Source organism: Eschscholzia californica, unplaced genomic scaffold, assembly GCF_041429995.1.
Source record: "Eschscholzia californica isolate CP2 unplaced genomic scaffold, dmEscCali1.0.p SCAF_1, whole genome shotgun sequence".
Taxonomy (NCBI): Eukaryota; Viridiplantae; Streptophyta; class Magnoliopsida; order Ranunculales; family Papaveraceae; genus Eschscholzia; species Eschscholzia californica.
Window position 1 is genome coordinate 38,213,484 of NW_028238198.1, and position 22,108 is coordinate 38,235,591.

At 36.4% G+C, this 22,108-nt stretch overlaps 3 protein-coding genes across 4 annotated transcripts; 2 read left to right on the forward strand and 1 right to left on the reverse strand.

Moving 5' to 3' along the window:
- The first annotated feature begins 249 nt into the window (after positions 1 to 249).
- Positions 250 to 5,390, forward strand: LOC147566626 (SPFH/Band 7/PHB domain-containing membrane-associated protein family). Its single transcript, XM_086653126.1, has 9 exons — positions 250 to 487; positions 1,777 to 1,900; positions 1,976 to 2,043; positions 2,183 to 2,242; positions 2,582 to 2,740; positions 2,832 to 2,978; positions 3,720 to 3,934; positions 4,056 to 4,164; positions 4,925 to 5,390. The coding sequence occupies exons 1-9, from the start codon at positions 371 to 373 to the stop codon at positions 5,003 to 5,005; spliced, it is 1,080 nt and encodes a 359-aa protein (XP_086509252.1). The 5' UTR covers positions 250 to 370; the 3' UTR covers positions 5,006 to 5,390.
- Positions 5,391 to 11,400: 6,010 nt separating this feature from the next.
- LOC147566627 (uncharacterized) lies at positions 11,401 to 17,352 on the forward strand. 2 transcript variants are annotated; one of them, XM_086653125.1, is made up of 9 exons: positions 11,401 to 11,908; positions 13,173 to 13,258; positions 13,534 to 14,357; positions 14,472 to 14,625; positions 14,763 to 14,978; positions 15,081 to 15,208; positions 15,414 to 16,078; positions 16,613 to 16,668; positions 16,778 to 17,352. In XM_086653125.1, the coding sequence occupies exons 1-8, from the start codon at positions 11,882 to 11,884 to the stop codon at positions 16,634 to 16,636; spliced, it is 2,124 nt and encodes a 707-aa protein (XP_086509251.1). In that variant the 5' UTR covers positions 11,401 to 11,881; the 3' UTR covers positions 16,637 to 16,668; positions 16,778 to 17,352. The 2 variants fall into 2 exon arrangements, with proteins under 2 accessions (XP_086509251.1, XP_086509250.1); XM_086653124.1 differs by lacking the exon at positions 16,613 to 16,668.
- Positions 17,353 to 18,517: 1,165 nt separating this feature from the next.
- LOC147566628 (uncharacterized) lies at positions 18,518 to 21,524 on the reverse strand. The gene is made up of 5 exons (XM_086653127.1): positions 21,182 to 21,524; positions 20,161 to 20,311; positions 20,008 to 20,076; positions 19,771 to 19,877; positions 18,518 to 19,231 (listed from the first exon to the last, which is right to left on the reverse strand). Exons 2-5 carry the CDS (start codon positions 20,294 to 20,296, stop codon positions 18,791 to 18,793), a joined length of 753 nt encoding a protein of 250 aa, XP_086509253.1. The 5' UTR covers positions 20,297 to 20,311; positions 21,182 to 21,524; the 3' UTR covers positions 18,518 to 18,790.
- Between the last annotated feature and the right edge of the window lie 584 nt (positions 21,525 to 22,108).

The following is a 22,108-nucleotide window of genomic DNA, read 5'->3' on the forward strand; positions in this document are numbered from 1 at the left end:
AAAGCTGAAAAAAATTTAGAGAGGGAGAGAGAGAGAGAGATTTGATTTTTAAAGAGTGAGAGGGTGTTGATTTAGGTTACATATATATAAGAGGGCAAAAGAGGGAATATGAAAATAAATAAAGTCTTAGAGATACGAGTTGGGTACGGATTGAGCATAGGGATGTGTATTTGGGTTTGATTTGAGATATTAGTTGATTATTGGGTTTTGGGTGGGTTAATAATCCCAGTTGGGTTTTTTTTTGTATTTGGGCCCAAAATTTGGGCCTTTCATCAAAAAATTCTACTTTTTTCCTCAAAAAAAAAAAAAAAGAAAGAAAAACAAAGAAACCTGAAGTTGTTGCAGACAAGAAAGAGACGAGCGATTAGACATGGATCAACAGCCTCTTCCACGCCCACGGCCGGGAGCACCTGCTCAACCTCCTCCAGGAGGAGATTTGTCTTCCATTCTCACTGTTCTCTTGGCTTTCGTCTCCATTGCTGCTATGGTCCTCTCTCTCTCTCTCTTCTCTCTTGTAACTTTATATGCCATTTCTAGGGTTTTTTTTTTGTGGTTTTCATGTTCCACAACTCTCTGGAGTTCTTTTATGCCTCTTTTAGTTTTGATCAAAGTCTTATAACTAACTAACACTGGAGTCATTATCCCCTTCTTCAGTTTCGGATTTTGATCTGTATCCTCGATTTTTAGTTAAAACCCTAGATCTGAAAAGTTTCTAGAAACACATAAAATAATCTCATCTAGAGAAATGGGTTACTAAATTTGATTAAAATGTGGTCACATTTAAGTTATTACCCTAATTCACTTCACTCATTAATGAACTTTTTTTTTTTAACCTAAATGAATAGTTGTTTGAAGGAATCTTATGCCGCTAAATCCACTGTTGGAGTTACTTTCAACTTAAGTTGGGTTCTCCACTAGACTCATTTAATGGAGGAAAAGTGAAACAAATACTTTGGTGAGAAATAAACAGCTCTATCACAATGCACAAAAAATGACAACATTGCTTATCTTACTGAACGATATTGAACAACAAAACCGTACCATTTGTGGGATTTGGAGCGCTGTTTAGTATTTTTTATAAATTTGAACTCTCTAATCACGGTGTAGTTTCCGAGTTTCTAAATTCCAATTAATATAATTAACATCCGTCCTAATTAGGTTTGTTTTAGTATGCTAGAGGTTAGTATATTTGTCGATATGGAGTTATTCTTCACTTTGTAATATTCTTGGAAGGAGGTAAGAGATGTCCATCGATTGGCCAAATTTCTTGTTTTTTTTTTCGCGAATCTTAACCTGTAGTTCTGTCACTTTTGTTAATGGGAAATCCGTAACTTGTCACTACTGGAAGTTCTACTGTCTTATTTTAGGAAGGTGGAAAAGAGAAAAATCTCATAGGATAATGGAAACGTAGACCATAAGAAGCATCTTTTGTTGTGTCATGTCACATGTGACTCGTATCAATTTTGTGTAGATTTCAAAATTTATTATTGCCAAATTTAAATTTGCTTGTGTATATGGACATGTATGTTTGCATTGTCCGTCTGCATTACGTGTGCATCATTCATGTTGCGATTCTTTTTCATGTAAATCTGTTTGAGATATGTACAAGCCACTGGAAGGTAGTGAAAATCTACTTTCTTGATTGGTTAAACCAACAATTGTTTCTGTGGTTAAAAAAATGAAAAATCTTGTGACCTTCAATGTTATAGTGGCCAGGTTTGGATTCTAGCCTAACATTATTTTGTGAAAACTGAACATAATGATTATTCTTTATAGGTACTGATTCCAGCAACATTTTCGATGTCGGGTAGTAACTTTTCTATTTTACACCAAGTCCCAGAAGGTCATGTTGGGGTGTATTGGACAGGAGGTGCCCTTCTTAAAACAATTACGGAGCCAGGTATTTATATTGTGCATCAAATGTGCTTGATTACCAGAATGGGGAATACTTTGTGAACTTACTTGGCTTTTGCAGGTTTTCATTTCAAGATGCCTTTGATAACCCAATTTGAGCCCATCCAGGTGACCCTTCAAACAGATCAGGTGAATGCCCTCTTACACTAAATGTGGTTCCATTCTGAAGCTTGTCCTTGTTATCTACAGTATTAGGAAAGTTCACTACATTTTTCTTAACCATAGTTGAAGTAGTTATCTAAAAAAATGCCATTTGCCCTCTATGCAGGTAAAGGATATCCCGTGTGGTACAAAAGGTGGTGTTATGATCAGTTTCGAGAAGATCGAGGTAGACTATTGAACAATTGTTATTTATTTCATCCTGCAAGTAGTATAGCCATTATATCTCAGGAAGGCATAATATAACCTCAAAGCGACACCACTGTAAGCCTCGTTTACGGCTCAAAACTGATTAGATATTGCTCAGATTTAAAAAAAAAAACTCCTTGTTGATTTACTTTATTGATTTTAATAGCTTTATTGTGGTAAAAATATGATTAACACTTAGAAAACAAGCATGAATCAACAATTAAATAGGTGATATTTACACGTCATTATCAAAAGCAAGAGTGACAATTAGCATATTGGTGCCAAGTTTCTCTAACACAGTAAATTTAAAATTCCTTAGGTTGTGAATCGTCTTCGCAAGGAGTATGTGTACGAGACGCTACTCAACTATGGAGTACAATACGACAAAACATGGATTTATGATAAGATCCATCATGAGATCAATCAGTTCTGCAGTGCTCAATCCCTTCAACAAGTTTATATTGACAAGTTTGATCAGGCAACCAGCCAGACCACACTAAACTTTTTTGCTATATAGTATGGCAAACATTATATTAATTTGACACAGTAACGGAACAAATTTTTTTCAGATTGATGAAAGAATGAAAGAAGCCCTTCAGGTTGATTGCACACGTTATGCCCCAGGTATCGAAATTATTAGTGTACGTGTCACAAAACCGACTATTCCGAACAGTATAAGACGCAACTTCGAGCATATGGAAGAGGAGCACACTAAGGTACTATTTAGTACATCCCTCTATGTAGATGTTTTGGCTTCTTTTCTTGTGATTTTTATTTTTAAACAACTGCAGAAAAGTTATCCAATTAATAAATATAGTACAAGTACTCTTAAATGGCAAAAACTAAGCAACATTTCCTAAGTTGCCGGGATCGGCTGATCCACCCAAGTAACTCATGGGTTGGATCAGCATCGGGAGCTCGGTCTTATCCTATGTGAAAACTCGGCCAAGTTGCTGCTGAGTTACTTGGCTCGGATTTGTGGGATCGAGGATCGCCTCTGTATGGTCATGGGCTAATGCTCACACCGACCGCTTGGACCTACAACCGAAGTTTTTGACTTTTCGTTGTTATAGTCTGTTACATATTGGGATATATTTTGCAATGTAACTCTTATAAGCCCTATTGAAGGGAATATCTTCCCTTACCATGAAATCCATAGAATATACTAGTGTACACCCTTGCTTGATTTTAGATGTTAACGGATGTAAAGAATGGTGAATGCTACCCAACACACTCTATTACTTCACTTCCAATAGATGTTGTATTGTTTGTCACAGTTGTTTGATATTTTATACCGCAGTATTTACCTAAGTGAATAACTGTTTCTTGTTTTTGGTGATGCAGTGTTTTGTGTAAATTATGTTCATAAAAACGACTTCAGAATATAGGTTATCCTTGAGCATAGAAATGTAGTGAACTCTCCTAATACTTTGGGGAATATTGGGTCTTTCGTGTAGGTTTTAATTGCAGTTGAGAAACAAAAAGTAGCTGAGAAAGAAGCAGAGACGCAAAAGAAGATTGCTTTAGCGGATGCAGAGAAACATGCCCAAGTTAGCAAGATCCGCATGGAACAAATGTTGACGGAGAAAAATAGTGCCAAGATGCAACAGGAAATCGATAATCAAATGTACCTGGCCCGTCAGAAAAGTTTGACTGATGCTGACTTCTATAGGTAAAACTCACCCCTTTCACTCTCCCACAGATTTTGTTTTCTTTACCAAAATCCATAGAAATGTTAGGTGCAAATATCATATATGGAGATTACACTTTCGCTGATTTAACTTTTGTTCCAGGGTCACAAAAGAAGCTGAAGCCAACAAATTAATGCTCACACCTGAGTACCTTGAGCTCAAGTTTATCCAATCTATTGCAAACAATTCCAAGATATTTTTCGGAGACAAGGTGTGATTTCTTGATTTTTTGTATATGTGGTTTTTGTCCAATTAATCTATAGATGTTAGGATACAAATATTAGAACATAATATGATTAGACAGAAAAAGTGTAGTTAAAACATCCCAGGTAAACCTAGGGTTTTGTTTAAAATTTTAACCAAATAGAGGAGATGAAAATCAACCTTTCTAGTTTCAGATAATTACGCTTGTCAGTCTAACAATTAGTGTTAGCCAAACGTATAGGCTGCAAATAATGGATTTCGTCAGCCTTCACAAAATGGCTTGTCCAAGTTGGCGCTCACTGTACATGTCAGAGAATGCATGCATGCCACGTGAATGTTGTGATAAAGCACCAATTCATGGGCTTAGGGTTTTCTTTCTATTCCTACTGTTGTAGATAATTCATCAGAGTTTTGTGCCAAAAAGTGTTGAATGAAATTTGAGTTCTTAAATCATAATTTCATCGTCTTCTTTGGTTTCTGGAGGATGGATCATTTTATTTGTTGCTATCTTAACGTTTTCCTGGTGGTTAAGTTGTATACAAAGTCTACCGGTGACTAGACAGAAAGTTGAGTCATGGACCTAAAGTAGACTGAGGGATCAGTTTGAGTTTCCCTGAAAAAATAACCCCTTTTTTATATCCTAGATCATCACTAAGATATGTAACCTATAACTATGATATTCTTGAGAGTATGACATAGGTCAGATAACTCAGATTTACTAAGATTAATTTCTTAAAACGTGAAGTTGATAAATATCGTTACTGCAGGTACCAAATATGATCTTGGATCAAAGGTTACTCGGGAACTTTCTAAATAATGGAGGAAATAGGCAAAATCTTGATATGTAGCTTTGTTCTAGTCAACTACAAACTTCTTTGTTATATAATGACGTAGGATCCGACTGAACATCTCCAAGTCATATATAGTGTGCTAGATTGTTAGTGATTTAAGAAGACTGTTTTATATAAATCCAGAAGATCATGATATTTCTGATTTACATCACATGTTTTCATGTTACAGTTCTGAAGAATTTGTGGTATGAGCCAAGTTATGTGATGTTTTTTTTTTGTGTGTGGTTTTGTGGAAGTGGGTTTGTTCAGTTTCATGGAAGATGGTAGAGACGAAAGCAGTCCATCTGTTTGTGTTTAATCTTCAAAAAGAACCATTGGATTTTAATATCAGATGTGGTTTTTTGGTGAATGCTTATAAGATCTTAATTTTGTGTTGCCTTCATTTGTTGGTGGTAAAGATGGGTCTTTATCTTCCTGCACCTTTTCCATAAATGGAGTGTCCTCTATTTGATACAAGGAAATTATAGCTGTTTTTTCTGTCAAAATGCAATTTATAGCCATGTGGCTTTTTACTATTGTTAGAAACTATAATAACCTCTCTAGTGGTCTAGTGTCATTATATTTTATTTCGTAGGTAAGAAAAAAAAAAAAGCAATGACCCAACTATGGTTTTTGACCTACAAATCCACAAATGACCCTGTCAACTTTCAAAAGGTTAATGGTTTGGACTTTTGAGAAACCGGATGAGAGAGATGGAGAGATGGAGAGAGGGAGGAAGAGAGAGACAGAGAGGAGTAGAGAAAACATCTAAGATTATAAAGGGCTTGGAGGAAGCAATTTACTGCTTTCAGTAGTCCTCTTACGCCCCAACGTTAACCTCATTAGAAGGCAAGCGCTTTCGGGAAAGCTAAATAGTTTCCGGGGTGTGAAGACTTAGTAAAAAATTGGTCAATTTTGTTTGACAATTTTATTTTGTCAATTGCTAGGAGGAAAAATAAAAAAATCTCCACCTCACCTCATCATCTTCACCGGCGAAGGTCGCCGGCCGACCTTCAGACATTAGAAGAAAAAAAAAAATTCTCTCTCCTGTCTCTCTCTCTAAAAAATTTTTTTTTTTTTTTTATTTTAAGACCTAGATCTGGTCTGTTAAGAACAGAACAGATTTGTTCCTCACGAACAGAACAGACCAGATCTAGGTCTTACAAAAAAAAAAATTTTTTTAGAGAGAGAGAGGAGAGAGAATTTTTTTTTAATGTTTGAAGGTAGCCGGCCGGAAAATTGACCGGCCGGCGACCGTGAAGATGATGAGGTGGCAGAGATAGAAGATGAGATGGAGGAGAGAGGTGACGTGGATAGTTTTTTTTTTTTTGAAACATATTCCCTATAAAATATGTTTTCCCGGAAAATTTTCAAAATTTTGCATATTCCCTTTAAAATTTCACACCCCGGAAACTATTTAGCTTTCCCCAAAGCGCTGGCCAATTAGAATGAAGCTGGATAACCAAAATTATTAGGTCGTGGTTTTGGAAGTAAAAAAAACATCTTCCAGAATAAATAATTAATTGTTCTAAAGCAATCCCACATTGGTGGGAGACAGGAGTGTGGTGCTCCTCTTAAGAGGTTAAACACCCTTCCCTAGTGAGGCTTTTTAAAACCGTGAGGCCCAGGTGTGCCAAAGCGGACAGTATCACTAGCAGCCCGAAAGACTGGTCCGCACCATCCTATAACATGTTATTAGCACGATTCGCTCTACTATGATGTGGTCTTGAGAGGGTGAGTTGTAAAGCAATCCCACATTGGTGGGAGACAAGAGTGTGGTGCTCCTCTTAAGAGGTTAAGCACCCTTCCCTAGACGATGAGTTGTCTTAAAGACCATTTGAAGATCAAAGTAAGTTGTGTTATTACTTTTCAAATGTCGAATCTAACTAATATAAATTTTGCAGTTCTTGACCTAACAGGAGGGAACTATCTTAATTGGGCTCCTGATGTTGAATCTCATTTAGAGGAAAGGAATCTAAAGAAAACCATAGCAGAGGGCAATAATGAAACTTCTCAGAATCGTGAGGCTGCACTGAATTTTATCCGACACCATCTATGTGAAGATCTAAAGTCGGAATATTTAAATATGAGAGACCCTTTATTGTTATGGATCGGTTTAAAGAATTGTTTTGACCATTTAAAATGAGTTATCCTACCTAAGGCTTTAAATGACTGGCTGCATCTGTGACTGCAGGATTATAAAACTGTTTCTGAGTATAGTTATATTCGGTTTAAAATAACGACAAAATTGGCACATTGTGGTTTCCCTGTTAGTGAAGAACAAATGTTGGAGAAAACATTTTCTACTTTTCATGTATCTAACATGAACCTGCAAGAACAGTACAGAAATATGAATTTTAAATATCATTCTGATTTAATTTCTTGTCTACTTGTTGCGGAACAAAATAGAGAAGTTATTATGAAAAATCAAGAGGCTCGTCCAACAGGTTATTCAGAAGTATCTGAAACCAATGTGACATCTTATGGACGAGGTGGTCGTGACAACGATCACAACAAAAATAATAGAGGTGATGACTACCACTCTAAAGGGCGTGGTCGTGGCAACGATCACCAAATAGATACCAGAGATGGTGGCTACCACTCTGGAGGATGCAAACGTGGGAATGGTCAAAATTGGAATAACGGAGATGGTGGCTACCACTCTGGTGGACGTGGTCGTGGTTACGGTTGTGGTCGTCGAGGACGTTACAATAACTCGAGTACTAGACCTCATCCATTTAGTCGACAAGACAAAGAAAAAAGGGCATTAAATGAACTATCTGAAATGCAAACTAATTCATGTTATAGATGTGGCATGACCGGTCATTGGAAAAGGACTTGTAAAACTGCAAAACATCTGGTAAATCTTTACCAAGCGTCGTTAAAGAAATCAACGACAATACAGAAATGAACCAGATAGAGATAGGTGGTTCCTCCTATAACACGTTATCAGCACGATTCGCTCTACTATGATGTGGTCTTGAGAGGATGTGTTGTAAAGCAATCCCACATTGGTGGGAGACAGGAGCGTGGTGCTCCTCTTAAGAGGTTAAGCACCCTTCCCTAGTGAGGCCTTTTAAAATCGTGAGGTCCAGGTGTGCCGAAGCGGACAATATCACTAACAGCCCGGAAGCAGGTCCGCACCATCCTATAACTAGTCAATTAATATTGACTTAGAGGGTATATTTATTTTTTGGCCTACAAATTTACTGATTTGTTTTTGCCCCCTATCTTCATCTTCTATCTTTCTTTCCCACTCAACAAATTCCGGCAACCACAAATTCCGACCTACAAAGAAGCCCCAAATCATCATATTATAAGTATGGCGAGTCAGAACACACCTCTTAACATAGCATTAAAATATCATTTCACCATTTAAATCCTTCCACGATACATAATTACTTCAAACAAAACATCATAAGATTTGGTACTTCTTTCAACTCCTAATTCCTTCATTTTCAAGAAAATTTCAGTAGATTTTTAACCAATTCCAGCTTTTCCATATCTTCGATAAGAACATAAACAAATTTCCATCCCATTCAATACCCCATTTTAGGCGTATGAAAAAGAACACATCAAGTTTAAAAACCCTACTAGCAAGAAAAGAAAAAGTTCAGGAACCCCTGGGTTGATTTATTATGTCGATAACCAGTTTTATCAACCCACCGGAAGAATTGAAGAGCGTCTTCGGAGTTACGAGTAGACCGATGATAGAATGCCCTAATTGAGTTTTTGTAAACAAGTAGTCCAAGATCGATTTGCCATCATCCTACAAATGATATCTTCTAATTTTTCTTGTTTAGGGGGTTTACTGCTTGGTGATCTTTTGATGATCGGTTAGTCAACCATTGCTGGAGTTGTTCCAGACCATCTGCTGACGGCGACAGAGGTAGGGCGGAAGTGGTGGTGAGTCTGAAACTTCATTTTGATAGGCAGAAGATGAAATGATTTCAGTAGTAGATGAGTATAAATAGAAACCTAAAAAAGGGAGTTCAAAGAAAAAGGATTAGAAATCTTTCTCACTCGATTGATAAGATTAAATTTTAATGCGGTTTGATTTGCGACAGCGGAGGAAATTAACGCCATTGTTATTGTGCTTCTTCACCAGTTTATTTTTGGCTAGATATGTGAAGAGATCCACAGAGATGGAGGTGGAACAGAGAGAAGAAGTTAATTTTTAGAGAAAGAAAGAAGATATAAGAGAGATATGAAGATGAAAATGGTGACAAGAATTTGTTGTGGCTTGAATTTGTAATGTTTTTGTTTGGTCGGGGTGCGGGGATGAAGATTGAGATTAGGTGGCAATGGTGGACGGAATGGTGGAGGTGGGAAGTTGTTGTGGTGAAGGTGATAAAGAAGATGAAGATTAGTGGGCAATGTTTGATCAAGTGAATTTTTGGACTAAAGTAAAATAGTCTCTGAAAATATACAACAAAAATATGAATTCCCTAAAGAATTTATTCCTCGGAGATTATCCTTTGTTCCCCAAAGCCGCGACCATTTATTAAGTGGCCGAGAATTTCTCTACTTCGAATCTTCGATACATGTTGTTCATTAGCAACAAAGCTCTTAATACATGTCTTTTGAGGAGTTACATACTTAAGAGCATCCCAATGTATAGTGTTGGGGCTCCCAAATTCAAAAATTGGAAGCCCATCCACATGGGTTCCAATATCGGAGCCCCTCTGTCAGGGCTCTCAGGTCCTATTATAGTTTTTTGAGGTCCCAATGGGTGGATCCGCCCCAATATTTTTTATTTTTATTTTTTTAAAATCAATTCTTTTTCGTAATTTTTTTTTAAGTTCTTATCTATTTTTTTAAGTTCTTATCTATTTTTTAAACTTTTTTGTTTTTCTTTATCTTTTTAAAATTATCTCTTGAGAATTATATCAAATTTTTATTTTAAATTTAGAACTAACAATTTATAATCGAAATATAGAATTAAAATTCCGCACATGTAAATCACAACCGTTTAAGTTTGAGTTGGAACCCCTGATTTGGGAGTCCGACCCAACCCCTACCCATTGAGTTTAGTCTAGTAAGAGAGTTACACAATTAATGGTGCTTGAAAACAAAGTAATGGCGGAGAACATATGGTGGATCGAGTTCTAAGGTACGGGAAATCAAATGATTACAACATTTCTTCTGATTGTCCGTCACATTAGAAATTGCTTTATTGAAACCTTACTCGGAAAACCCAATGAGATAAAATTACAACAAAGGAAAAAAAGTACAAATTTTATTGTTGTAAATCTGTGAAGAAGCATATAATTTGCCACATAAAACCCTTGTTAGATAAAAACTCTTAACGAAAGAAAATATGTATAATATGAGAATGCAGTATACAATGTCTTTATAAACTTGCTGTCACTCATGGAACCTGAGGATATTTTTAAAATTTTTATCGTGGTTTCTTTTGGATATATATATATATATATATATATATATATGTGGTCATCGCGTCCTACGGACGCGATAGATCCCATTTGACTACGTCGTCGTTGATGTCTTACATCTTAATGATAAGAAAGTAAAGAATACAAAACAAATGACTATTACAGAAGAATCGATAAAAGAAATCAACATGAACCTAGAATCAATATCAATAGTCAAAAACAAAATATTGCCACTTACTAAAGAAATCTAACTTAAGACATATATTAAAAAACCTGTTAGATAAGCAGAGATGGAAATTTTACTGGTAAAAGAGAAATCAGGGTTAATATGAGAACGTAGACAAACTCAATAAAACTAATGATAAATTGTTAGTTTCGAGTTGGATTTAGTTTCGGTTTGAACCGAATTTGGCATATGGAGTGGGAGAGACCGTGGGTTATCTTTGAGAGATTTTAGGACAGTTTTACCCTCCCATGCGAGTTAAGAAATTATAAATGGTTATGAAATGGTCGTGAAATTGTGGAGGGGTAAAACGGTTCATGAGAGAACCGTTAGTTACAGTGGAATTTTATGTGGGTAGTTATTTATGAAATTTAAAAACAACTATTAGATCGTAAAATTTTTGATGAAGATCCGACAGACACGAATATCTCAGATACAAATCTACAGCCAAACTCAAAAAAGATCATTGCGTTTTATATATATATATTATACACACCTGCAATAATATGTAGCATTTGTTGTTTCAAGTTGGGTGCATAGAGTGCTTCAAATTTTATGCACATTTTAGATTCAACTTTGTTAGAACTCCACGAATATCAGTTGAAGTCACTTTATAGTGATTCATATTTGTGTGTTATGTAAGATATATTTTGTGAAACTGATGTACTAATCACATTTCTATGTGATTTATTATAAATTCTACACACAAACACTTGACACACATGATAGATGTTAAAAATTCATCTTTTGATGACTATATTTTTTAAGATAGTCGTCTCGAAATACAGTGAGTCAAAATTCGAATGAAAGAAACATATTAAAATAATTGTTGAAATTCATGGTAACATGCTTTCTTTTAGGGAGGGTATATAGGCGCTCAGATGAATTGTTCTTGACCCGCCCCCACGGACTAGGCAGTCCGAGAGCACTCTTAATCTGAGATAAGTTTGAACAACACACACTCAAGCCAGTCCGAAACCCACACACAGTGCCAAGAGAGGGGCGGGCCTAACAAAAAGACGGGGCGGGCGTAACAAAAAGACGGGGCCTATAGAGGCACCCTTTCTTTTATGTTTCTATTTTGGAAGGTTTTCTTTTGTGTTTTTAATGCCAGTTATATATATCTGAGGTTTAGTGGGGGTTTGGAGAGGTCAGTCTCATTATAGAGTCATCATATTCATAGCAACATATGTGTGAAAAGCTTGTTCTGTAGTTGAAAGTCTCATCAACTTTATCATCACAAGAGGGAGAGGGAGAGGGAGAGAGAGAGATGAAATGGAAGGATCAAAGGAGAGCCCATCAGTAAGAATCCTCTTTAACACAAACTACATTTTTGATGATTTTTCAGAATAGTAAAGAAAATGTTTATTAATTCTTATTATGATACTTTAAGCTTTAATTACTAGTTTCTAGTAATTTTCTGTGTACTTGGTTTGTTTTCCTTTCAGGGTTTCCATTTGCTGCAACTTTTTCATCTTCTTCTTTACTTTTCTGAATGAGTTTGAATTTTTCACTCTTCTATTAGGCAATGTGGGTTTCAACTTTCATCTGTTGTACTTTTTTCTTTCATTCTTTACTTGTCTCAAATTAAAGCTGTATTATTTTCTATTTTCCTATGTGAAGGGTTTTTTTTAAATCCTCACACTAGTGGTCATTTTACTTATAGGGTTTTGTGATTCTTCCTTTTCTTTTTTTATTCTTTATATTTTAGATTGTAAGTTGATTTTCTTTGACATAGAATGGATTTCTTTTGTTTTTTTTTTTTTTTTTTTTTGGTGTATAGTGAGATTTGATCTTCTTCCTTGGAATGTGTCTTTGTCTGCTCTCATATAATGTTTTATGTCATTTATATTTGAAACCTAATCCAGATGGGTTTGAGTGCTTTTTTCTTTCTTTCCTTGACAAAAGATTTACATTTAGGGGAGGGGCTAAAGTAAAAGCAAGTGAGAGATGATTCTCAATAGAAGGACCAAGTCGCTTCTCAAACGAAATTGATAGTCTAGAATAATATCTAAAATGAGCATGTTGAAATTTTCAAGTTGTGATACCAACTACTAATCATATATTTTAACAAAAAAAAACTATTAATCATATAGACAATAAGAAAGAGTAATTAATTGTCTATAAACGATAGAAATTCTTTTGGAATGTTCTAATTGGTTACATTTTTGTCATCTAGAGTCTGCCCTGATTGATTAATTCGTCTATGTTGTACACCACTATTTGGTGTATTGGTAGAATGGTTGGATACTCCCTCTTAAGCCCATGAGTTCATGAGATTGAATCTCGGTGGAAGCAGTTTATCATCGAGATTTATTTCATGTAATTAAGGCAATAAATAAAGTAAAAGTAGGAATAGATGGGCGTTCAAACCCTTTGGGATGGCCTTAAGGTTTTTTATATGGCCTTTATGGCCGAAGATGTCTTAATGATGGCGATTATAGTGCTAATTCAGTTCATGAGTATTACATATTATATTCATGATGTATCAAAGCCATGTAAGCGTAACGACTCTTGGAGTCAAATGTGTCATTTTTTTTAATTTGTCTATGTTTTCATTGTGTAGGGACAACCATGTGATATATGTGGTGTTGTTGGGTTTCCGGAACTTCTTTCAAGTTGTAGCATATGCCGTAGATCATGTGTGCATAGGTAAGGTTACCCAATATGGTATTTTGCGAAGTTTTCATACTGGGTGCATCGTGGATTTAACAAAACAAAGAAACGAAAAGAAAAAAAAAGAGTTCAATGCTTCGTTATATTTTACACCATACTTCTGAGAAAGAAAGTTTGATTTGTGCGTTTCATGTGTCCCTGACAGGAGTTTTTGAGTCACTTAATAACTAGAACTTGGACCGATTTTTTCCTTAGCGTTAATCTAAAATGGAGATACTATTTCTTTTCTCTTGAAGTATCTTTCTTTTCAGGTATTGCATGGGAAGCTTCTTTGAAGATCCAGATGAATGGTTCTGTGAAGCATGTCAAAGTAGAACAAAACCTGATGTGAAGGAACAAGCTCCTAACAACCAGCGTTTTTCGTGTTTGAGGGGATCTAGCAACATTATCATGCAGAAAAATTCTCAAATTTCTAATAAAAATTGGAAGGGAGGAAAGGTCGTTTTTCTCTCTGCTGAAGATGTCGCTACGCTACCATCGGGAACAAAAACTACGGCATCCACTATTCAATGTCGGTTGGACTCGCAAACTAACTCCGTGAAAACTTTGTGTACTCCTATCTCTAAGAATACTCCTGTTTCTGTGACCGAAGCTTCAAAGAGGTTTTCCCTGAAGTTGCCAACACATGGATCATCTAAACCTTCAGAGCCTTCAGTCAGCAGTGGGCAATCTCAACTGCAGGAGTCCTCGCCAAGATTGCATGATCTAATCTCAAAGATCCCTCCTGTTTCTACGGCCGAAGTTTCAGAGAGGTTTACCCAAAAGTCGCCTACAAATGGATCTTCTGGACCTTCAAGGTCTTCAGTTCTTGTTAGTGGGCCAACATATAGTAGCGTACAACCACAAGCTAAGACTACCTCACAATTGCATGATGAGATATCTCCACTGCATTCTCCGCATAAGTTTTCTAGCTCTGGAAGTTTAAGAACCAAAGGGACAGAAGTTATGTCTGACTTCCCACCTGAACAAGGACATAAGATTTTGTCTCTGACTAATGCGAGGAATGCTGGTGTCGAATTTACAGCCAAATTAACGCCTAAAGAACCACAGTTGTTGACAATGGATAAACCTGCAGGTAGGTTTCCTCCTTGAGCTTGCAAAAAGTTCTTCGTCTATACTGATCTGGAAAAGAGTTTTCTTATATATATTATGATATATCTTCGTATTACTCATTCTGAATTTGTGTCAGGCAAACAGGTCCATACATCACCAAATAAAGAGCTTGCTTGTTTGGAAAATCCAATGAGCAGTTCACGGACTGCATCTTCACCACAAGGGCAGTCTAAGAGCTTGTCTAGATTAGAGATGTTTCCAGATAATTTTGCTATAAATGCTTTATGGAAGTGAGTAACATTTGTGAATGATTTAACTTAAGCAAGCTTATTTGGAAGAACATGCTGAGATTATTTTCTTCTAATGAAATCAAATTCATGCCCACTAAAATTATAATCTATCATTTATTTGACTTCTGCACTTCTAGGGGAAGCTTTGAGATTACCAATATATTGTATGAGGGACTCGAGGCTCATCCACCAAACAAAGTTCATCGTAAAGCATATGAAGTGTCAAAACAAATGCCCAAAATATTGAAGTTCGATATCCATCCTCGTCGTGATATGTGGCCAGAGATTTTCCACATTGCTTCTCCTAGTGAGGGTGATATTGCGTTGTATTTTCTCCCTAGTGATCTGGGAAGGTGCTTATGAAACCTATATATTTTAAAACTTCATGTTCAGTTATGATCTTCTCTTTCTTTTTCTTTCTTTTTGATGAACGATTATTTTGTTCTATTACGCAGTAGGTCGAAAGACAAGTATGCATGTCTTGTGGAGTCAATTCAGATGGAGGATTTAACCATGCGAAGTTCATTGAATGGCGTGGAATTGCTCGTGTTCAGTTCGAAACAACTCCCAATGGATTCTCAACGTGAGTGCTTCAGTATTTTACATGAGGTGTTATGTTAGGGAAGTTCACTAATTTGACAACTCTTGAGTTATTAAAAACTTAAAATAACTAGTATTTCTCCAGATTAGTTAGTCTATCTTGGGTATGAACGAAATGACTCGCTTGTAGAGAGTTTCACTTTGAAAACACGATGATGGTTTTTCTTATGTTATGTCTTACCACCCAGGAATCAACATGCAGTTCTATCTATGGGGAGTATTTCGTCCTACGAGAAAACCGATTTGTTCAAAACCTCTATCTAGGAGTAAGCAAGATGAGTGTGCTTGTCTGAGTTATTACCATAATGTTGGTTGCTCGCTGAACATCTTCAAGGAGAAATATGCTAAAATCGTGGATATGAAAAATGACATGCTGCATGAAATAGATTTCGGGAAAATAGATAAACCCATAGAAAGATCAAATTTGGAAGGAAAGAAAGTCAGCTTCAATGTGGAAACTCCAAAGGGAAAGTATATTGAATCAAATGCTCTTGACATACGTAAGCACTCAGACAGATCAAGTCCACTTCCCTCATCAATAGTAAAAATAGAACAACCATTAGAATTGCAGGGTCCTCCTGGGTTTTCTAAAACAGGCAATGTTGATGCAGTTCACAAAGGTCTCAATGAAAACCCATTTTCAAGAATACCAGTTGCTCCACATGATTTGTCGTTTCCGCCTGGTTTTTCTCTGCCTCTTCATCTGAAAGAAGTGAAGCTTGAAGTTCAAACTAGTGCTTGCAATTTGGAGTCTCCCCCTCCTTACCCCAAGCCTCTAAAAATGAAACAGAAGGATGACATATCAGGGATTGGCAATATAGCAGAAAAGGCTGCCATGGTGGACGTCAATGCGGTAGTTTCTTCAACAAAACATTACTTACTTGAGAGTGTTAAGTTTGTGGTCATCCAACTCAAAACCAATTGGTAATGAGTGAAGAGGACCTGGACATTATATTCTTGGATACTAGATCATCATTTTCCCATGTGGAACTACGCCCTCTCATGCGTGGAGCTCTTTGAGCCGAACTCGTGTTTTTTTCTTTTTGGGCGACGTGGAGCACTTGTGGCTTTTATACCCTATCATGTGTGGATCTAGCTCTGATACCATATTAAGTTTGTGGTTCTCCAACTCAAAACCAATTGGTAATGAGTGGAAAGGACCTAGACTTTATATTCTTGGTTTCTAGATCACCCTTTTCCCTTGTAGGACTTCTCATGGAGAGACTTCAGGCGTTCAAATTTGTAACCTCAAAAGTCTATAGACATTCAGAATCGTCCGAATTTCCTTTGAAATGTCAGCATATATGGCTCTAAACGACATAACTGGTCACTCAAGTAAATGGTCTGGTCCTTCAATTTTTGAATCATTCCCCATTTCCTTTTTCAGCTTTACGTGTCTGAAAGATGTTAAGGATTTCTTGCATATGCCAACAATCTTACACGGTCTGGTTCAAGCTGCAAAAAAATATCCACTATATAGTGGAAAATGATTTCTTTTGCTTCTATCTCAACTTTGTTTCTTCTAACCATGTTCCTTAAATGCCATTAGCAGGTTTCAGTTCAGGCGTCTTTGATGACTTCTATAGCTACGGATAGTACAACTGAAAAAGATGTCATCCAATGCAAAGAAAGCGATGGTTTGCTCAGTAGCCCATCAAAGAGTAGCTGTTTCCGGCAATTCAAGAAGAAAAGATCAAATCGTGAAAGCATTGTGATAAAGGAGCTTGAGAAGAACGAATCTTCTAGCAAACAAAGGTTCAAAACAGTTGCAGAATGCCTTGTACTATTCCCCAAGGTTGAGAGCTAAATCCGAGATGCCTGAAAATGAGATGGGGACTCGGACTCCTCCCCTGTAAAAATATTATGATAACACAAGACTATAGATAGTTATAAAAGAAAAAATGATATGAACATATACTGTCATAATCTGTGTAAATGTTTTTCAAACAGGTGCTGAAGGTATTCGAAATGCTTGAAAGTTTTCGATTATGTTTCTAGAGAAGATTAGAATAGGTTGTAGAAAGACCATCTAAATTTTTCAGCTAAAATGTGGAATGTTTGATTATCAGTCTATTTGGCTAGAAATTTTGATAATCCAATTCTTAATCTAAATCTTGATTCACACCAGTGCTCTTGATGGTTATTTTCTTTGATTGTCCTCGACGAAAATTATGAATACTAGAAAATTTTGTAAACACATTATTGCCGACTGCCGAGTTGAAAAACTCAGCTTCTTAATCAACTTGTAAACTGATTAGACGAAAACGTAAACAATTTAAACAAATAAGATACAAACGAGTTAGCGTACAGATCTATTCAATGAAAGAGAGATAAAAGGTACAATGACAAAACTCCCAACTTTTATTTTTCGATAAAGTATTCTCCTGCTACAAATAAATATAAAACAAGAAAGAATGAAGATTAATTTCTTCTTACAACATATAAATTTCGAAGATAATTAGATCTTAATCACGTTTTTCATCTTCATCATCGAGTGCTGGTATTGATATTCCAAGAACATCTGCGACGATGTGGTCGTTGTGATCGGTGTCCTTGTCATTGTCAAAGTTTCCTATAATAATTCACCACAACACCAATTAAATTCCAATAAAAAAGTAATCAGTTGTGTAACTATTGTAAATTTGATATACATATACATAGGTGAAAAAAGACATATTTACCCGTAGCTACTTTAACGTTATCAGAGCAAAAGTTGTCACATTTGAGATCGCAAAATGGCTTGTCGTCCCCCTCTGCGAGACAAGATTTAGAGCAAGTGCCATGACACTCATCAAAACCACCTAACTCTCCGCCTTCGATTTGGTGCATGAATGCAACCATGAGTACAACAATTCCCATTGTTATAGCCATAATCTTAACACCCTTCATTTCCATCTCTAGTTCTCTCCTGTCTTTCTTTGTTTTGTTGTTTTTAATTCACACCTCAATTGTAGAGAAAAGAAAAGGAAGAGGGAATTTGATTTTTCTAGTAGGGAGAGTTGGAGCCTTGGAGAGATGTAAACATCTCTTAAAAGATGAGGAGAGATGAATGATTTCTAAATTTAGGTGGTGAATTAGTGATGTAGAATTCAGCAACTAAAATTACTTAGGTCTTTCTCCATTTGACCTGCCATTTAACTAGGAGAATGAGAAATAGTCGTTTTCATTGTTTTTGTCAGGCGTTCTGATTGGACAAGCAGAACGGTTGGTTATGACAAGAACGCCCTATACACGTAAACCTTCAGGTATTATATGGTGAAGAAACTGTCTTATAACTTGAGAAAAAAAATCATAAATCAAACATAAGCTCCGAATTCATTCAAAGAATACTTGTCGATCGACATCTTCAGGTATTGAAAGCCCAAGTTCACAGAATAAAGACACTGAGTGAGACAGAGAAATATACTTTCCAACAAAGACTCGATACGACTGACTACTTTTGTTGCTTGAGGCATGACCTAAACGAACCAGAAGAAAATCAACTAAATGGTTTTCAACTACATATTTAGAAGCCTCTTTACTTATTTCATTCTCGTCCAGCAAACAAAGTATTGATCTTGGTTTATTAACTCCTGCTCGCGAACTGGTCAGCAGGCTCACTGTCGTTGTGCTTAAAGGAATCAACCATCGGCTCAGCCTGGTGATATGCTCCACTGCCAGCATAGTTATCACTGCCACTTGCGGCAACATTGCTGTTATCACCATAACCGCCACTGCCAAAGCCTCCACTGTTTCCATAGCTGCCACCACCACTGCCATAGTTGCTGCCACCACCATAACCACCTCCCCCGCTTCCACCGTAGCTGCCTCCACCACTTCCATAGCTATCACCACCGCCACCATAACCACCCCCTCCACCATAACCACCTCCGCCACCATAACCACCTCCGCCACCATAACCACCTCCGCCACCATAACCACCTCCGCCATAGCCTCCACCGCCACTACGAATTCCTCCAGCTCGATCTGCTGCATAGTCCACCTTTACCATACGCCCGTGAAGATCCTGAATTAGGAAGTAAAAAACTTCAAATCAATAACACTAACAAATAAACAAAAACAACAATTGTCACATTTCAAATAATGCGGAGAGCAACAATAAGGGCCTGAGAAAAAATTTCACCAGGAATATATCAAAGAACAATAAGGACCCAATGTCACGAAACCATAATTCCACTACAGCAAGCCACAGGTAGGGTTCTATGCTCACGATGACTGTAAAAGAATACAACTTTTACGATTTTACCTTTCTTATATAGCTATATGCTTATAGCCCTATACCCAAGAATGTTAAAAGAGATCAATGCATGTCAAGGGGAAAGTAAAAAAGTTCTACACAAATATTTCCTTTAAGGGCCTCACTCATGCTTTTGCATTCGTATACAAGAGCAAATATATCTGACATCGTATCATAATATATGCATGAACTGAAATCAATCTAGACATCATTAAGAATAAGCACGCTGAAATTTCATTCTAGGTTTATGTCACCTTAAGCGTGTTTAAGTTCCATGTAAAAGAAATTTGACAAGTCGAGTACAGTACCTGCCCATCCATAGCACTGATGGCACTTGATGCCTCCTCAGTAGATGTGAAAGTAACAAAACCAAATCCTCTAGATCTACCCGTCTCACGATCCATGATAACTCTTGCTGCAGTAAACATATCATTCATCATCGACTGGCGTAGTTACAACCAAGTTTCCAAGAAAACTTCCCTCAAATATAAATAACAAAACAAACCATATTTACATGTTTGATTTTCAGGAAGCATTATAAATACCTTCAATTACTTCCCCATGGGTACTAAAAGCTTCTCTCAGGCTTGTGTCATCAGTACTGTAAGACAGACCTGTATTACCAAGTTACAAAGAATCACAACACTACTCAAAGTGTAAAATATCCAAGACTCTACCAGTAGAAATCATGTTCTCACCCCCAATGAAAACCTTGGAAGACGACATGCATCGGATAGCTTGGAAAATAGAAGGATTTGAAGCTGACAAATCAGAACTTATGCGCTTTCCCGTACTCTGTTTGAGTAGATTACCCATTTTACTGAGGAAAGCCATTGTCGGAATCGGAACCTAGAGTAAAAAAAAAAGTGATTAGGAAAATATATCAAACAACCTTATAATTTACACACATCTAAAGCAAAAAATAAACAAGACAAGCCGGACTCTTTAACCTTAGGGTCCGTATGATACATTTGAAAATGTTTGATGTGCAAACCATTTTTTCTCCGATGGGAAAGAAATCCAAGTTTTTGTTACAGAAATTCAATTTTTTGTGTTTCGTATGCCATGAGAAAATATAACACAAACATTTAAGGCACCCGACGATACTAGTGCCATCACCCGTTTTTACACATCTAGGAACCCCAATTGCAATAAGGCCAAGCGCCTTTAGAAGTTTCCATTAACAGAGATTCATCATCTTACTGATTTTCTCTCTCTAAAAGTCATTATGGATCCAAAATAATCATAATTTGAATAAAATGAAATTGCATAATAGTTTAAGAAAATGAAAACAAAGAATCTAGGTCAAGAAAACAGTCTACAAAGGAATCATTATGGATCCAAAATAATCTCAATTTGAATAAAAACCTTAAATGCCATTATTTTTTTTTTTTCTCAAAGACTCATGATTTGATATATTATGACTACTTATCAAAACCTTGGTAAGCTTCTTATACATATTCAAACCACTAATCCTAGATGGAAACACTAATATAAACATCAATCATCATAATACACATCTCTAAATACAAAGCAATAGAAACCCTAAAACTGAAACAGCACAGAGTTGACTAGATTTATATTCGCATATCTATTCTAGTTGAGATTAATAGATGGATCATAGAAAATGAAAGTTAGATTATTAGGGTTTAAGATTGGTTGCAAATGAAAACCCGATTTAGAACGAGATATAAAATAGAAGAAGAAGACATTTGTTACCTTTTGACGAACTCTTTCAGCTAAAACCCTTTCTCTGGGTTTAACGAGACACAGTCTTTACGAAGAATAATCCAACGATTATTTATCAACACTTCAAACAAATCTTGACCGCCCAAATTCCTTTGCCACTTTTACTTCGTTGGATTAAAAATGCCTTCAAATGAGCTATAGAGAGAGACTCCCTACTTCTCGAATTTTCTAGTCACTCCTTAGCTTCTTCCCATATTAAATGTGGGGTTAATTTCAATTCGGCCCTCAGACATAGAAATCAAATGCATTTTATCGATTTTTTTTCACATACAGTGGGTAGCCTTCTTGTCGACCAAAAAACATAGATCAACACATTGCTTTCGGTTTTTCGTCGGTAGGATAAGTACCGACCTCCAGACATAGAAGTCAAATACATCTTATCAATTTAATTCAAATGACGACAATAATCTTCTTTTCAACAGAAAACCGAGAACTATTCTTGTAGAAAAATGCTTTAAATATTTCGTTCGGATGATGAGTAACGACAGTTGAACGTTTACATCAGCAGTATCTTTTCAATTAAGTTGAAATGTCGTTAATTATCGTCTTACCATCAGAAAGATTTTTTTTTTTTATCAAAAGGTGTGCATATAAAAGTGAGTGCACGAGGGTAAAAATCAATCCAAGTCGTGAGTGCAAACAACGGTTAATGTGGTCGAAACGTGTATATCTTATCCAAGCCCTCTAACATGTACATTCCTTAGCCTAGGTGCCATCTCCACTCAAACCATTTTCAAAGTTCAAACAAACCTACTACCCAATCCTTCTACAACCCTCCAAACTTTAAACACATGGGAAAGAAGATTTGATTCGTTTGGAACTAAATTTGGTTGATAGAAGCTTGTATGTGGAAAGAAGATTTGATGCATCTAGATCCTCAAGTTGGAAGGAAGAACC

Excerpts from the sequence above, each read along its gene's own strand:
- LOC147566626 (XM_086653126.1), top strand. The coding sequence starts at position 371 with ATGGATCAACAGCCTCTTCCACGCCCACGGCCGGGAGCACCTGCTCAA. Across the intron at positions 2,979-3,719 it reads TGGAAGAGGAGCACACTAAG|GTTTTAATTGCAGTTGAGAA; the intron begins GTACTATTTAGT and ends TCTTTCGTGTAG. Across the intron at positions 4,165-4,924 it reads AGATATTTTTCGGAGACAAG|GTACCAAATATGATCTTGGA; the intron begins GTGTGATTTCTT and ends TCGTTACTGCAG.
- LOC147566627 (XM_086653124.1), top strand. The coding sequence starts at position 11,882 with ATGGAAGGATCAAAGGAGAGCCCATCA. Across the intron at positions 13,259-13,533 it reads CGTAGATCATGTGTGCATAG|GTATTGCATGGGAAGCTTCT; the intron begins GTAAGGTTACCC and ends CTTTCTTTTCAG. Across the intron at positions 16,079-16,777 it reads CCATGGTGGACGTCAATGCG|GTTTCAGTTCAGGCGTCTTT; the intron begins GTAGTTTCTTCA and ends TGCCATTAGCAG.
- LOC147566628 (XM_086653127.1), bottom strand. The coding sequence starts at position 20,296 with ATGGCTTTCCTCAGTAAAATGGGTAATCTACTCAAACAGAGTACGGGA. Across the intron at positions 20,077-20,160 it reads TTCCAAGGTTTTCATTGGGG|GTCTGTCTTACAGTACTGAT; the intron begins GTGAGAACATGA and ends TTGGTAATACAG. Across the intron at positions 19,878-20,007 it reads CCATGGGGAAGTAATTGAAG|CAAGAGTTATCATGGATCGT; the intron begins GTATTTATAATG and ends TGTTTACTGCAG.